This window comes from Camelina sativa, chromosome 1 (genome assembly GCF_000633955.1).
Source record: "Camelina sativa cultivar DH55 chromosome 1, Cs, whole genome shotgun sequence".
Lineage (NCBI taxonomy): Eukaryota > Viridiplantae > Streptophyta > Magnoliopsida > Brassicales > Brassicaceae > Camelina > Camelina sativa.
The window spans coordinates 1,757,992-1,774,176 of NC_025685.1; the positions used below are offsets into that span (position 1 = coordinate 1,757,992).

A 16,185-nucleotide genomic window follows, 5' to 3' on the forward strand; every position below is an offset into this window, starting at 1 on the left:
TTTTTTTTTTTTTTTTTTTTTTTTTTTAATTTGGGTGTGTTTTTGGTTTTGTTGTGGTATGCAGATACTTAATATTAATCGGTTTAAGAAGCAATCTCATGGAAACGATGAGGTAAAGTTTCATGGTTTTGACCTCTACCCCTAATGTTTATTTCTTTTCTTTCTTATGAATTGCTAAAGTTGCTTGGTTACTTCCCTAAGTATAGTAATTCATCTCAAAGCTTTAGAATTTTGATTAACTTAAGACACTGGTGATAGTAGTTTACAAGACTCTTTCTCAGATTGTTGATTTGTGGTTACTGAATACCCTTGAATTTACACATACATCTGTAGCTTCCTCTTCTTTACCTAGTTTGTCGATTTCCCTCTATCGATTACTCCAATTGCTGACCATTTCTTACATTGTCATGCAGGTCAGCTTGACATTGGACATATCAGCAGACTTGCAGTCACTATTTACTTGGAACACCAAACAGGTTTAACTTCTGAAAACACTTATCTGAATCCATTGCAAATTGGGGCTGCTCCTGCTGGATGATCTTTTATTAAACCGAAAAATGTTTGCAGGTTTTTGTTTTCGTAGCAGCAGAGTATGAAACCCCGAAGAATTTTCTGAATCAGGTATTACAGCTCAAATGCAAAAAGCCTTCTTCTGAGGGATTTTATTGACTTAAAGATTGTTGTACCTCTTTCAGTGAATCACTAATGGATGCACATTCGTTTGCAGGTTTCTCTATGGGATGCCATAATCCCTGCCAAGGAAGATGCCAAATTCCGAATTCAAGTCTCAAACAAGTACCGTTTCATCGATCAGGTACACTAACTCAACAAGTCCCACCAAGTCTTCTGCGTTTTTACACTTGTTTAGATTACGGAAACTGATCATCGTTTGGGATCTTTCAGGGACAGAATCTTCGTGGAAAAGAATTCAACTTGACACTACACTGGCATGTGATGCCCAAGACCGGCAAGATGTTTGCTGACAAAATAGTCATGCCCGGTTACAGTTTACCAGATGCATACAGATGATGAAGATTGAATGAGTACATCAAACATTGTCCAAGACTTTTTGAATTTCAGTTTTTTCTGAAAAGTTTCAGACTTTTCTTATTTGGGGGAAAAACTAATTTAAAAGCACTAATGTTCTTAGCAGTAAACACAGATATTTCTTTCAAGTGATCTCAAGTAGTTTTCATTTATCATTAAAACAAAATTTAGTATTAAGGCAAGCAGAATCACAACATTGCTTCAACAGAACTATGACCTAAAAGTTTAGCTATCCTTTTGTTTTTCATGGATTCTCTAACTAGTCTAACATCAGTCCATCGGCCAGCTTTGGCATATATATTAGATAGAAGAACATAGATTCCGCTACCGAGTTCTTCTGATTCGGCAACCATGAATTTTATCCGATCTGCGAGATCCATATTTTCATGTATCTCACAACCATTTAACAATGCACCCCATATATTAGCATTGGGTTGTATCGGCATAGTCTTTACCAATCTCTCTGCTTCTTCAAAACAACCAGCACGGCTCAAGATATCAACCATACATCCATAGTGTTCAGCAGTTGGTTCTATGCCGTAAAGATCTCTCATTTCCGCAAAGTATCTTCGTCCTTCTTCGACCAGACCTATGTGGCTGCAAGCATATAGAACCCCAATATATGTGATTCCATCAGGTGTAGCATTACTTTCATCTTGCATTCGCTGGAACATACCCAATGCTTCATTCCCGTGCCCATTACTGGCTAACCCGATGATCACAATGGTCCAAGCTATTGTATCTTTCTTCTCCAAATCTTCAAACGCTTGCTTTGCGCTCTCAGCATCCCCTGTTTTAGCATACATATTCACAATTGCACAAACTATCGCAGCATCCTTCATAAATCCAGTTTTCAATATATACGCATGAACCGGTTGTCCCAACTGTGAACACCCTTCAATCTTGGAAGCTCTGATCATACTCAAAAACGTTACTTTATCTGGAGCAAAACCTGCAGAACGCATATCCAAAAACATATGCATCGCCTCCTCTGCATCACCGTTCTGACTATACCCTGTGATAATGGAGTTCCAAGAAACCAAGTTCCTCTCAGGCATTCCATCGAACAGGTACCTTGCGGTTCTCAGATCTCCACATTTTGCATACATATCAATGAGGCTTGTAGCCAATATCACATTAAAATCGACTTTTGACTGACAATATGGATCAAAGCCTAATTCTTTAAGTAACCCATGAAACCATTTCCCAGCCGCAATGTCCTTACATCTGCCACAAGCAACCAAAAGATCCACCATTATTGTCTCATTTGGCTTCAAACCAATACTCTGCATCTCCCTAAACGCTTGAATCGCGTCGCTAAATCTATCATTATTCACAAACCCAGAAATCAAACTTCCCCAAGCAACAAGGTTCCACTTTGGGATATCCTCAAAAACCCTCAAACCACAATTCACTTCTCCACAACACATATACATATGAAGCAAGCAAGTAGAAACATACATATTCAATTCAAACCCGGTTTTCACAACAAACCCATGAACACAACTCCCGAATTGAACATCCCTTAACCCAGAACAAGCCTTAAGCACATAAGGGAAAGTGAAATAATCCGGAGAATAACCTTTTCGAAGCATATCTTCGTAAAAGACCAATGCTTTATCTTGGTTCGGACTGTTCGAGAAGCCTCTGATCATCGAATTCCATATATACACGCTTGGGAAATCGATAATTTCGAAAACTGATCTCGCGTAGCTGAGATCCATAGTCTCGGGAGAAGTAGTGCAGAAGTCTATGAGTCGGCTTAGAGGAATGACGTTTCTGATAACTGAGGATTTGATCATTAAGCCATGGAGTTGATTCAGTTCAAACATGGATCTGCAATTCTCCAATTGGGAGAGAATTGGTTTGTAGTGCTTCTTCATATTTCAAACTCAGTCACGGAGTGGAAAATAGGTATTTTCATAACCCAGCTAAGGGGTATGTTGAATCCATACACCAGCTATAACACTCACAAAGTTTTGTAAAATTCAAATTGGCTACACCAACTCGACAAATGGTGTAAGAACATGCACAAGCCGTGACGGTGTTATCTGACCGTTAACAGCTGCTTACATGGATGCCACGTAATAAACGACGTCGTATTGAGATATGAAAGAAAGAGCTTCTTTTGTCCAAAACGACGTTGTTTCCATTGTCTTCTTCCTTTTTACTTCTTTCACGAGTCGAGAGAAAGTTTGTTCAATTGATTTGGGGATTTTTAGAACATTTAGGGTTTTTGGGCGAAATCGATTAAGATGTCTTCATCATCAGCTTCTTCAAGTGAGTAATTGAGAACATAATGTGTTTAGTTTCCTTGTCTTTGTGTATTTTGATAGAAATATTATTTGATTGTGAATTGGTGAATCCGTTATTTGGTGAAGGAGTGAGCAGCGACAGAGTCAATGTCATTGGAAGAGGAATCCCACGAAAATGTAGATGTGGTCGATTCTCTGTAATGAGAACTTCAAACACAATGAAAAATCCTGGAAGACTCTTTCATTGTTGTCCTAATGGATCCGACGAGGTAATCAATATAGTTGGTCATATGAAAATTGTTCTCATAACCTTCTCATAATGTGTATTTTTGTATTAGAATCCGAATCATTTGTTTAAGTGGACCGACATAAGCATGGTTGAGGAGATGGAAGAGGTTGAAAGTGTAGTTGACAAAATAGAAAGAGAAGTGGAAAGCTTAGCAAAGAGATTAGATGAGGTAGAAGCTATCAAAAAAATCGCAGAAAGATGTGAAAAAAATATTGTAGAGCTTAAAGGTGTGGTGAGTTCTTGTGAGAAAGAGATTCAAGAGCTAAGAAGCTTCAAGAACATGATTGTTTGTGGTGGTTTAGTTGTGGCTTTTGTCTACTATGTAATATTTGTGTAATGTGTTGTTAAGTGTTTTTGTTGTGATTAAGCATGTAATCATGGAGTTGTTAAGTGTTTTTGTTGTTAACTATGTTAAGATTAACATAAAACTTCAATAAGTTTTGATTAGATGAAAAATAGAAGCCATGTTTTGAGTACAACAAAAACTTGAAATTCACCGAACTACAACCATAAACTACCATGAGATTACCACAAAAACTTTCAATCTCATCGAACAAAAACAAAAAACTAACTTCCATTCGTCCCTTCCTTCTATTCAGTTCATTCATTCCATTCCATGGCTTGGTCCTTGGGTTGGTGCTTGACTAAGTCCTTGGCTTTGTCTTTGGCTTGGTTCTTGGCTTTGTCCTTGGCTTGGTTCTTGGCTTTGTCCTTGGCTTGGTTCTTCACCAGTTTTCTTCTTCTTCCACCTTCTACCAACAACTCCCAGAGCCGGACAACTTCTAGTATTATGACCGACGGTACTACACCGGCCACAACGACTATCTCGTCCAGCTTTTGAAACTTTGATTCTCTTCTCCGGTTGTTCTTGTTCTTCTTTTCCTTTTGACTTCTTCTTTGGAGACTCATTCTTGCCCTTCTTTCTTTTTTCTGTCTTTTTGGGACCTTTTGTAACTTCTCGTGGTGGTGGTTGAATCCTAGGCTCCTGAGATCTTATCCAAAAACCAATGCCATTAACTGCTGAGATTGACTCAGAGTAAATCTTGACATTTGTTGATGCCAAGTACCAATCACAGTTAACATAATCTTCAGGATTGTGCTTCTTGGTCAGTATGACTCTTAAAACATGGCGGCAAGGGATCCCTGTCATACTCCATCTTCGACATGCACATGTCTTTTAAGACCGTTTTTTAAAATTATGGCTGCCAACAGTTGTCCTTTCACACCGTTTTTTAAGAAGCAACCATCTATGCCAATTATTGGCCGTCAATATGCAAGCCAAGTCTTCCGAAGAGCTTCAAAGCAGACATAAAACCTATCAAACCTGACGATACCAGCATCATCAGTCAATGTCCCAACCTCCGCTGTTGAACCCGGATTTGATCTAGAAAACAGAAATCAAACCCATATTACCGACTAACTCCAAAATTATAAGAAAAACAAAGTAAAAAAAAGCTTGACTTACTCTAAAAGATGTTCCATGTAATCATGTAGACGAGCAAATTGCTCATCATATTCCTCTTGAATCATCTTCAATGCTTTTGCTCTAGCTGTCCGACACTGATCATAAGTAGCAACTATGGTGTAACGCTCCTCAATCGCATCTTGCATCGCCTTAGCCTTGAATGTCGGATCCTTCCTTATGTCATTCAAGAACAACTGAGCAAGGACTCCACTCTTGATCACTTTACTAAACCCGTCCTTTGTACATGCATGGACATCATTGCATGTCTTCACCATGTACTTTCCAATTTTATCTTCATAGGAGCAGTAGATCTTGAATTTGCAATTCCCTCCAATGGAACACCTTACTTCACTCTTCTCTGAACCCATCTTGTAAACTTTATATTCTCTCCATTCTTAAGAGCATAGTCGACCACAGCTTCTTTAAACTCACATATACTATCAAAGACTTGCTCTAATTTTATTTCTCCACTACCTTTTTTGCATCTCATATATCTTCTTTCAACGTCCTCGCAATCTAAGTTAGGAGGAGTATCCTCATCATTATCATGCTCTTCTTCGTCAACAAAACCTGCTAAGTTCTCCTCCACTCGATCTTCCATGTCAACAAATACCCTACGAGCATCTTTATCATCACCATGAGAACCATCTATATCACTATGAGCACCATCTCTATCATCGCCAACAGAACCTTCTCTATCACTATGAGCACCATCTCTATCATCACCATGAGAACCAACTTCAAGAAGCTCATGCTATTCTTTCTCTAGAAAGATTTCTATCGACTTAACCCAAACCGCAGTTGTACACATTTTCTGAAAATTCTCACCTTCATTTATTAACTTCAGCTCTGAAAAATCTTCAAATGGATACTTATACCAGATTTTCTGCCCATAAAGAGGATCGTCCAATGCCGCCATCAGATTAGTCACAACACTTTCTGGTTTGCTTTCAAGGGTTAGAGTCGATCCTCCAACATAAGTAATTTTTTCCCATCAACAACTCCAAACTCTCCACCATTGTGGCATTGGAATATGACATCCTCATCGGAACTGAAAAAAAAAACTTAAAAGAATTAGAGGGTTATCTAAATAAACACTCCTAACTATCTCAATTAAGAAAATCCCTAAATTATAAAAACCCTAAAAATTGAATTAAAATTACCTCATTTTCCGATGACAATACGGTTAACAACACTTTATACACTCTCCACGGTCGACAATCGTTGCTAATTGAATCAATTGACCAATTGATTTTGATTTATTGGTGAAAAGAAGAGAAGAAACATGAGTCGGGATTGAGAAACATAACTCGAGTCGGGAACGAAGAAGTAGATGGCTTAGGAAGAAGACAATGGAAACGACGTCGTTTTGGACAAAAGAAGCTCTTTCTTTCGTATCTTAATACGACGTCGTTTATTACGTGACATCCACGTAAGCAGCTGTTAACGGTCAGATAACACCGTCACGGCTTGTGCATGTTCTTGCACCGTTTGTCAAGTTGGTGCAGCCAATTTGAATTTTACTAAACTTTGTGTATGGATTTACTCAGTGTTATAGCTGGTGTATGAATTCAACATACCCCCTTAGCTGGAGTATGAAAATACCGATTTTCCGTCACGGAGTCACCAATGTTCTCACACCTTTAAATAGAGTCGGGTGAAGTTTGTTATTTTTAAATAGTTTTGGGTTTAATTTGAATGTTGAAAGAAATTTTGCAATTATTTGTAAAAGAAGAGACATGTATAAATAAAGGGTGTTTAGTTACACGACGTCGTAATAGTGAATAAGCGGAAACTGGAGAGGTCCGAGTTGCTATGGCGGCGAAGGAGACCGCCGGCGGGAGTGGTTCCATGGACGACGGATCCGATAGTGATCCATGTCCTATCTGCCTTGGACCAATGCGCCAAGACTCTTACCTCGATACCTGTTTCCGTACGTTTCTTCTCTCTTTCAATTTTTCTCTGTTTAAAACTTGTGATTAGATGCTGCGCCAAAGTTATATAGATGGATTCTTCTAGAGTTTTAAAGTTTTGAGATTAGTGTGAATTCAAAGATTCAATCTTTGGTTTATTTTTGAACCCCTCACTTTTGTCTGTGACCAATTTAAACAGATTTGATTAGTTAATTTTCCAAAAAGGATTGAATTGATTAGCTCTTGTGTGTCTGTGTATCTTAGAAAGGCCATTATAGGTTTATGGTTTTAGGTAATGACTGATACATTCGTAAAAAGTTGAACTTTAACTGATTAGAACATATATATTTTTTGTTTTGCTTTTCTGTTGTGTTGCAGACAAGTTTTGTTTCAGTTGCATCAAACAGTGGATCAAAGTTGTTTCCAGCAAGGCCTCTAAGCAATTATCATCAGTGAAATGTCCTCTCTGTAAGGTTTGCTTCTTAGAAACGCTCTCTTCTGCTCACAACGACACCTTGAGGAAGTTGTTAACAGGAATGACTATAATAACACTATGCGGAGAGATAATTCCTCGATCATCCACAACTACGATTGGTGTTCTTTTGAGCGGCATTATATCAACCGGAATATTTCAGATGGGTATGTTAGCAGTTTGGTTTTCTATTATAGTTGGCTATATTTTGTTTAGAGAGAGTATCTAACTCTGATTTCATCTTTGTTTTGCAGATTTGTACTGACAAAAGAACAGAGATACAGGTTGAGATGTTACTACACCGAATCAGGTTTTTCCCTTCTCTGCTTGTACATATTCTCCTGTTGTGTCGTTCCGTCTTATGATGGAACTTATGAATAGAAAACCTTTCATCCATGTTATATTACCGAGAAATTAAAGATGATTGATACAAGAGTTGGGAATCTGTTACTTAATTTAGTTTGTCAGTAGAATCAAATGTGTCTATCAATCAAGAATGAGATTTTTATGAAATCTCTAATCTCTGTCTGGCTTAACCAGGTTTCGTGGCTGATGTATTTGATGTTGCACGGTTTTGGAAGCTGCAAAAATTTCTTTATCCAAATCGGTGGCTTGAAGCCTGGTTGAGGAGAGAGCTCCAAGCCCTAATGCAGGTTTGAATCTATGCCCCTTTCTTCTATATTTCTGCCTTTGTGCTGTTATGTTTTTGTTGAGTTGTTCGCAAAGATGACTTGTTCTTTGCTTTTAACCCGGTTTTGTCCCTTGTCTATAGGATGAAGATGTTGATATCGTTCTGCACCATTTGGTCGGTGTGATGGAGTCCTTCTGCAAAAGGTAAAAGCTCTTGAGGAAAACGTTACAACTTTAAAAGCTCATGGATATATCTTTAATTGGCTAGAGTTTAACTAATCAAAGTAGTCTGTATCTCTGGGTGGCATGAATGAGCATGACTGACTTTCTCTCANGGCATTATATCAACCGGAATATTTCAGATGGGTATGTTAGCAGTTTGGTTTTCTATTATAGTTGGCTATATTTTGTTTAGAGAGAGTATCTAACTCTGATTTCATCTTTGTTTTGCAGATTTGTACTGACAAAAGAACAGAGATACAGGTTGAGATGTTACTACACCGAATCAGGTTTTTCCCTTCTCTGCTTGTACATATTCTCCTGTTGTGTCGTTCCGTCTTATGATGGAACTTATGAATAGAAAACCTTTCATCCATGTTATATTACCGAGAAATTAAAGATGATTGATACAAGAGTTGGGAATCTGTTACTTAATTTAGTTTGTCAGTAGAATCAAATGTGTCTATCAATCAAGAATGAGATTTTTATGAAATCTCTAATCTCTGTCTGGCTTAACCAGGTTTCGTGGCTGATGTATTTGATGTTGCACGGTTTTGGAAGCTGCAAAAATTTCTTTATCCAAATCGGTGGCTTGAAGCCTGGTTGAGGAGAGAGCTCCAAGCCCTAATGCAGGTTTGAATCTATGCCCCTTTCTTCTATATTTCTGCCTTTGTGCTGTTATGTTTTTGTTGAGTTGTTCGCAAAGATGACTTGTTCTTTGCTTTTAACCCGGTTTTGTCCCTTGTCTATAGGATGAAGATGTTGATATCGTTCTGCACCATTTGGTCGGTGTGATGGAGTCCTTCTGCAAAAGGTAAAAGCTCTTGAGGAAAACGTTACAACTTTAAAAGCTCATGGATATATCTTTAATTGGCTAGAGTTTAACTAATCAAAGTAGTCTGTATCTCTGGGTGGCATGAATGAGCATGACTGACTTTCTCTCATTTAGATTCGAACAGAGACGCAAACAAGAAGCAAGAAGCGTGGAGACAACAAACCAAGAACAATTCAAAGCAGTCGTCTCAGAAGCAGCACGTCCATTTGTAATGGCGAGAACAGACCGGTTTGTGGATGAGCTAGAACTCTTCCTAGCAGCGGGACTGAACTTGGAGGCTTATGATGCTATCTATAAGAAGCGGTTAGGCTGGAACAATCGAAGAGAGATTGGTGTGGCTAGTGAAGAAAGAGAAGAAGTAGAAGAACATAACGTAAGAACACGAGTGACACCTTACTTGTTTATCTCTGAAGAAGACTCAGACTAAGACAAACCATACACTTCTGTACAAAACTTGAGAAAAACTTGTGTCCAGTCGTTATAGAAACTCATAACTTCTTGTTAATGGTATACCACTTTTGATTTGTTTTTACTTTGTTTTATTCATTTCTCTGTTTTTACTTTACATTATTCATCAAACACACAAAGCAACATTCACCTTATTACACATCACACAACTGTAATATACTGGATCTCTTAGCTCAAGCATTCACGATAAGACCACCTGCACCAAAAATACGTCTGCGTTACAATATACCACAACAGAGATCAATATGTGACTGTGATGGACTTAGGAATTACCCAATCCCGTCTAACCGATCAAAAACCATAGGAAAAACTAACTCAGTTTCATTTCTTCATAAAGAACCGCACCAAAACCGGATTAAAATCTAATCTTCCTTAAATCCTTCAATCAAAAATCAGAACCAAAACTGAAATCAACCACCTCAAATTAGAACTTACCGTTTGGATGGAGGACCTGGCCAGTATAGTAAGAAGAGCAATGGTTACAAGCCAAGAAGACGTAGGAAGGAGCCACTTCCACAGGCTGAGCCGCTCTTTTCATTGGTGTCTCTGATCCAAACTGCTTGATCGCTTCGTCAGAGAAGGATGCGGTTATCAGTGGAGTCCAGACCGGACCAGGAGCTACTCCGTTCACACGAATACCTTTTGGTGCAAGCTGAAGAGCTAAGCCACGTGTGAAGGAAACAATGGCTCCTTTAGTAGATGTGTACTCTAGTAAGCTTGAGTTTCCTCCGTATGCAACAACCGACGTCGTATTGATGATACTGCTCCCTTCCTTCATGTGCTTCAGCGCGTACCTATGATTGATTACCACCATTACGGTACATAATAAAAAGATTTGAACTCTTAACAAATCAATTAGCCGGTACCTAATAACCAAACCAGATTGAGTAATGAGTACTCACTTGACCAAGAAAAACTGTGAGAAGATGTTGGTACGAAACACTCTCTCAAGCCTGGCCTCATCGATATCTTCAATCGAAACCTCATGCTGCTCAGCTGCACAATTCACAAGCACGTCGATGCGTCCAAAGGCGTTCACAACTTCCTCAACGACCCTCTTGCAATTCTCCTCAAACCCTAAATCAGTAGCGATCATGATCGGCTCGTTAGCTTCCCTCGTCTTAACCTCGTGAAGCAAACGCAGCGTTTCGTCTGCGTCTTTGTCTTCTCGACCTTTCACGTACGTGAAAGCCACGCTCGCTCCTTCAAGCGCATAACAGTGACACACTGCTTTACCTATCCCCGAGTCTCCTCCGGTCACGAGTGCTACTTTTCCCTGCGGATGGTTTCAAAGATACCTTGTGATACACGTAGGTATGAATAAAAACGCTAATTTTGCATTTAAAATGTTATTTTATCCGATCGTAGGCGTAGCCTCAATTATGTCGAAGTGTATGATTTTTAGATGGAAAATTTATAAAAGTGATCCTAAACGGGAAAAAGAAGAAACTACATGAAGTTTGTTGGAAGGTTTGTAGTTAGAGCTAGAGAACTCGGGAGTTGGCTCCATGACATGTTGTATCCCTGGTTGTGTCTCTTGCTTCTGCGGCGGAAACCCACTCGCCATTTTTCACACTCAAAATTTTCCGATAAGTTTTTTCCGAGAAAATTACCCTCTATATATGTATGAAAATTATGAATGATCAAGAGAAACAAATAAGCTAAAGAAGGCGTCTAAACTGAGAGCTTCTTTGAATGATGTACCACGTTGCATCTCACTTTCGATGACGTGGACAAGTCATTGCAACGGCGCAGCTAAGGAGGAGTCCACGTGGTTAAAATCAGCTTATTTGGGATAAACATTAGTCCCATTGAGTGATTGAGATATATACAAAAACTTACATGCTTCATGGTCTACATGAGATATCTATAGCTATCTTTGTTTAAGGTATGCAAATTTGGTCTTAAGGGGCTATAATTTTGAATGAAAATAGATATCCTTTATAGGAGTTTACATTGTCCCATGAAATTATCTAACTTTAGACTGGTCTAATCTATAGTTTTAAACTAATCTAATACTAACTAAAAGAACAATAGAAGCTAAAAGGGATAAAATGGAAGTTGAAAAACCAAAGGAGAAAGTTGGATTACAACAATTCACTATATACATCATTAATCACTAAGATTAAGATTTTATCTTGATTTATAGGGTTTTCCTTTGTGTGTGTGGTACAACTTGTACCGTACACGGGTTCGTCTTTCTACTATCTATAATAACAATTTGAATGTTTTGCTCAGTTTTTTGCTCTCAAATTTTCAGAACAAATTAGACCGGAGGTAAAGAGAACGTTATTTTTCTTGAATTAATTTAACATGATATTCAAAAAATAAATATAATCTATAATAACGATTTTTAAAAGTAATTTATTTGATCGCTCTGAACCAATAACCTCTCGGTAATCTTCGGTTTTGTCCTCAAGAATGGTTAGGAAAAAATCAACATAGATGAGATGAGAGACTATGATTGTTTAAAATCATTTTGAAAACTATAAAACTAGTTTAAGCGTTAAATTAATATTACATAAAAATTGGTTGTTGAGCTAATAACACTTGAATCTATAGATTAGGGGGATGCTTAACCGGATTTATTTTTAACATGTTGAATTTTATCGCTTAAATTAATTTAACAAAAATATTAAAACTTTAGTTAAAAAATCAAAAACATTTGCCAAAAAAATAAACCTCCAAAATCAGTTTACATAATAAAAACCTAAAAAGTAGTTTAAATAATAAAATTATTTTGAAAACCATAAAAATTAGTCTAATTATTGAATTAACCTTACATGGAAACCGATTGAGCTAATAAAAACCTCTTAAGGACCCGTAGGATGGGACGGGATGTCTAACTCGGTTTGTTTCCACATATTAAAAATTCAACACTTAGATTTTAAAAAACAAAAATATTTTCTATAAAAAACCTTTTAAGTTAAAATAAATAAAAAAATATTTGAAAGAAAAAAGCTTTGAGAAAAGGAAATTGAGAAAGCAACAACAAACCTAGCTCTTTGGTGACGAAACTCCATCTTCATTCATCGTCATGCGTACTCCTCTAGGTTATCCGAACTATTGAAACCCGATCGTCGTAGCATTCAGTTTCCCTCTTTGAAACATTGGTGACGCCGTTTCTGTTGTGTGTACATGAGCAGATGCAGTCACGAAACCAAAACAGAGGAATAGGATGATGATCAGTCTACGAACGTAACACGATGATTTCCTCCGATCAATCTACGAACGTACGTAACACGATAATTTCCTCCGATCAAGCTACGAACGTTAGACGATGATTTCCTCCGACTCTGATCAATCTTACGAAAAGGTTCTGAGATCAATCGGCTCCATTAGATCGGCGATCAAACATTCCATAACTTGTTCAAGAAGAAAAACTCTGTATTTAGAAGAAGATAGAAAGAAAGATTGATGATGTTTTTTTGTGTGTTTTCCTAAGAAGAAGAAGAAGAAGAGAATGAAGAATCTTTGAAATCTCAAGGACTGAAGGCAAGAGACAGTATTTATAAAAGAAAAACGCGAAGGTCGGTTTGTTTCCTTTTTTCTACTTATTTGGGCTGCGGAAAAAAAAAGGAAATAGATCACAACGGTAAGAAAAAGTAACCGTTACAAAGTTATTATGATCTACACGAAGAGCTAAAAGGGCTAATGGAGATGATGATGGGACCTTGATCCCTTTATATTTATTAAATTACAAGCAGAAATATATAAACCCTTTCACGTCTCACTATATTTCATTTTTTTTTATAATATTTATTATGTATTTTATTTAGTTCTTTCTTTTGTATTTGATTTGACCTTGACAGATAAAAATTTGAATGGACAACACTCAATCAAATTTGAAAGAAAAAACTATAATCTTTTCTTTCCATATTGTTTCTATTGACAAATATAGCTCAATCCTGTTTTGGTTTAGCCTTCACTTTCTGACGTATACATAGCATCCTTTTGTGTCCTCTCTACACTTATGTTCTTGAGAATGGGATTCCAAGTTTCCTTCGCAGAGAATCAACTGCTCATCATCATCAAGATTTCAGAGTCTATTGATTCTTCTCAGCATTCATGGGGAAATATGAAGCTCTTCTCTTCTCTTCTTCCTCAAGATTCAATCAAGAAATCTTCAAATGTAGCGAGTGACTGTAATCGCTGGCCCAGCGAAGCAATAGTTCTCTGGCACTCTGCAAATTTTGAGGCAGCTACTGCTAATTCCTTCTCCTGTCATTGCCACATTGTCATCAAGGTGTTTTAAAACAAAAAGAAATGATATTGCAAGTCCCTAAGATGCATTCTGTTTGATTATGATTCTATGGAGTTTTCTAAGTATCTAATACTGTTTTCAAGTATATGCCCATTGATCATTATTATTATTATGTAATGTTGCATTCATATGAGAGTAGAAAATCACCTGCTTCAGCTCAAAACCTTTCATATGGTTAGTCTCAGGCTCTGTTTCTTGATGAAGCTCAAGTTCTCTTTTTAGTTTTGAGATCTCATCTTGCAGTTCTTTGCATTTGGAAATGTGTTTTGATGATAAAGCACGTTCCTTTTCTGTGACATCTTCCAGAGATTTGATTTTCAAGATCAAAGATTCCGCTTCTGCTTCGACATCTCTAAGTCTTGATTCAACCGCTTCAGTTTTCGCATTTGCAGCCTTTACACCATCCTCAGCCGCTTCTTTTGCATCCTTCGTTAGACGCAGTAGAGTTTGAAGCTCCGTTAACTTTCTCTCTGTTTCCTTTAGCCGATTTTGCGATGTCTCAAGCTGCTTTTTCGTTCCATTCAAACATATGGTCAGTTCCAGCTTCTCTGCTCTTGTAGTCTCTAGTTCTGACAGATTCACTTGAGCTTTGTTTAACTCTCTTTGAAGATCCTGATTTTGCTTTCCTGATTCACCCAACAACAACTCTAGTTCTTGGTTCTCTGCTTCTAGTTTCTTTAACTCGGATAACTTCCCATCTGTCTCCTTTAGTCGGCTCTGCAATGCCTCGCTTTGCTCTTTCGATCCATTCAAAGCCATCTCCAGTTGCAATTTCTCTACCTCTAGCATCTCTACTTTTTCTTCCAGTTCAGAAATTCTGTGAAGCGATGCTTTGAGTTCATGTTTTAGTTGGCTTGATTGAGCATTAGATTTCTCTAACTCCTTGTTACTACTCTCTGAATGTTTCCTTCCCGGTTCAGAATGCGGCAGCGCAGCAAGCTTCTCCATCTCGAGAAAATCATCCATTAAACCAATGTCTACCGAAGGAGACATCGAAGTTTTCCCGGTTGTCTTCGCAGAGGGACTCTGCATTTCATTATCACTAAAAGAAACCCTCCCGGAGTAGTCTGATTGGTTATCTACAGAAGATTTGAGCTCACTGGAATTGTCTGATCTCCGAACCATGACTCTCAGTTTCCTGCATTCTACTTCAAGTTTAGTCAGCTTTTTTATTCCTTCCAGCTGTTGTTTACTGGCAGATTCAGCTGCCTGAGTGCTCAAGTCCCTCTCTATAGTTCTGATCTTGAGCTCCTCAGCTTTTGAACGTAGTTGAAGCTTCAAAGCCGAGTTCTCTTTCTCTAAAGCCTCAAGTTTCGAGTAAAGGTCTTCATTGACCGAAGCAGTAGAAGAAGTAACCTCTTCTTTTCCCGTTAGAAGTCTGGCTTGGAGCTCCTCTATTTGGGATTCAAGTTCGGATTTTATAGTTTCCCACTCTTGGCATTTCTTGTTTACAGCTTCTTCGATCTTCTGGTTTTGCTCCTCTCTTCCTTGCCAGAGTTGTCTCACACATTCCTTTAGCGCACTATCAAGATGAGTATTTCGATCCTCAAGAGCCGAAACCTTGCTTGTAGAAGCATCAAGCTGTTGCTTCAGAGCCGCAGCTTCGTTCTCTGCCTTTTCCCAGCCTAAACCCAAGCAAAATGCCATGTCAAAAAAAAAAAAAAAAATCCTTCAATATCTGCTAAAACGAAGAGAGAGAGACAAGAACAAAAAAAACAAACCTGAGACAGCTTCCTCTGCAACTTTAGCATGTTGTTTTGCAAGATCTTCCTTTAAACTGACATTTAATAGAGCTGCAGAGAGCCTCTCCGTCAAAATCTTGACGTCCGCCGTTGCCTCTTCTTCTCTTGTAACCGGTTTAGAGATTAATTCCGGTGATTGAGATCTCTGAAGAAGATTCACACACATTACACACCAAACTCAATCAATCAAGTTCTCCATAAGAGTCTCTCCCAATCACAAGTTCTTACTATAAATAACTCTATTGATAGATGAAAGCAAAAGATCAAACAAAAGGCATTGCTATATAAAGTAAAGAGCTTTTTGTGCTTGAGAGAGCACAAAGCATTATTATTACCTGATCGTCTGAGAATCTTTCAGAATGAGAAGAGACAGAGCCAGTACTCTCAGTTTCGCCGGGACTTTTCTCAGATGACTTCCGCCGCCAAAGCCAGCTCCTACGGTCCATACCCAAAACCACCAAACATTCAAACAAAACTCATCTGCAACGATCTCAACAGAAGAAGACTTTAACCCCAATTTAGTTGCGACCTAACATTAACAAAACAAAAAAAAAGAAAGAAAGGCCAAAGCTTTTAAAATGGGGCA

General features: G+C 38.0%; 5 protein-coding genes across 7 annotated transcripts in view; 2 read left to right on the forward strand and 3 right to left on the reverse strand.

Moving 5' to 3' along the window:
- LOC104709972 (signal peptidase complex subunit 3A) overlaps nucleotides 1–1,175 on the forward strand; it is a 1,631-nt gene extending 456 nt beyond the window's left edge. Inside the window, exons 2-6 of the mRNA XM_010426527.2 lie at nucleotides 65–112; nucleotides 414–476; nucleotides 568–621; nucleotides 728–814; nucleotides 904–1,175. Coding sequence (XP_010424829.1) covers nucleotides 65–112; nucleotides 414–476; nucleotides 568–621; nucleotides 728–814; nucleotides 904–1,029 — 378 coding nt within the window. The 3' untranslated portion in view covers nucleotides 1,030–1,175. The remainder of the gene's footprint in view (nucleotides 1–64; nucleotides 113–413; nucleotides 477–567; nucleotides 622–727; nucleotides 815–903) is intronic.
- LOC104703421 (putative pentatricopeptide repeat-containing protein At3g05240) lies at nucleotides 1,226–2,962 on the reverse strand. The gene has a single exon (XM_010419437.2). The coding sequence runs from the start codon at nucleotides 2,928–2,930 to the stop codon at nucleotides 1,236–1,238; it is 1,695 nt and encodes a 564-aa protein (XP_010417739.1). The 5' UTR covers nucleotides 2,931–2,962; the 3' UTR covers nucleotides 1,226–1,235.
- Nucleotides 6,850–9,651, forward strand: LOC104710020. Of its 2 annotated transcripts, XM_019244516.1 has the most exons (7): nucleotides 6,850–6,989; nucleotides 7,348–7,446; nucleotides 7,533–7,608; nucleotides 7,696–7,751; nucleotides 7,982–8,094; nucleotides 8,214–8,275; nucleotides 9,240–9,651. In XM_019244516.1, the coding sequence occupies exons 1-7, from the start codon at nucleotides 6,872–6,874 to the stop codon at nucleotides 9,550–9,552; spliced, it is 837 nt and encodes a 278-aa protein (XP_019100061.1). In that variant the 5' UTR covers nucleotides 6,850–6,871; the 3' UTR covers nucleotides 9,553–9,651. The 2 variants fall into 2 exon arrangements, with proteins under 2 accessions (XP_019100061.1, XP_010424885.2); XM_010426583.2 differs by having other exon boundaries at nucleotides 7,348–7,608.
- On the reverse strand, nucleotides 9,624–11,235 carry LOC104710105 (glucose and ribitol dehydrogenase homolog 2). Its single transcript, XM_010426685.2, has 4 exons — nucleotides 11,047–11,235; nucleotides 10,496–10,869; nucleotides 10,029–10,387; nucleotides 9,624–9,789 (listed from the first exon to the last, which is right to left on the reverse strand). Exons 1-4 carry the CDS (start codon nucleotides 11,158–11,160, stop codon nucleotides 9,767–9,769), a joined length of 870 nt encoding a protein of 289 aa, XP_010424987.1. The 5' UTR covers nucleotides 11,161–11,235; the 3' UTR covers nucleotides 9,624–9,766.
- The window catches only part of LOC104710192 (filament-like plant protein 3), a 3,491-nt gene continuing 718 nt past the window's right edge, over nucleotides 13,413–16,185 (reverse strand). The window contains exons 2-5 of one of the 2 annotated variants that reach the window (XM_010426850.2): nucleotides 15,935–16,079; nucleotides 15,579–15,744; nucleotides 14,005–15,482; nucleotides 13,413–13,814 (exon numbers count right to left, since the gene is read on the reverse strand). In XM_010426850.2, coding sequence (XP_010425152.1) covers nucleotides 13,698–13,814; nucleotides 14,005–15,482; nucleotides 15,579–15,744; nucleotides 15,935–16,045 — 1,872 coding nt within the window. In that variant the 5' untranslated portion in view covers nucleotides 16,046–16,079 and the 3' untranslated portion in view covers nucleotides 13,413–13,697. Of the gene's footprint in view, nucleotides 13,815–14,004; nucleotides 15,483–15,578; nucleotides 15,745–15,934; nucleotides 16,129–16,185 lie in introns of both variants that reach the window. The other variant, XM_010426787.2, reaches the window with a different exon arrangement.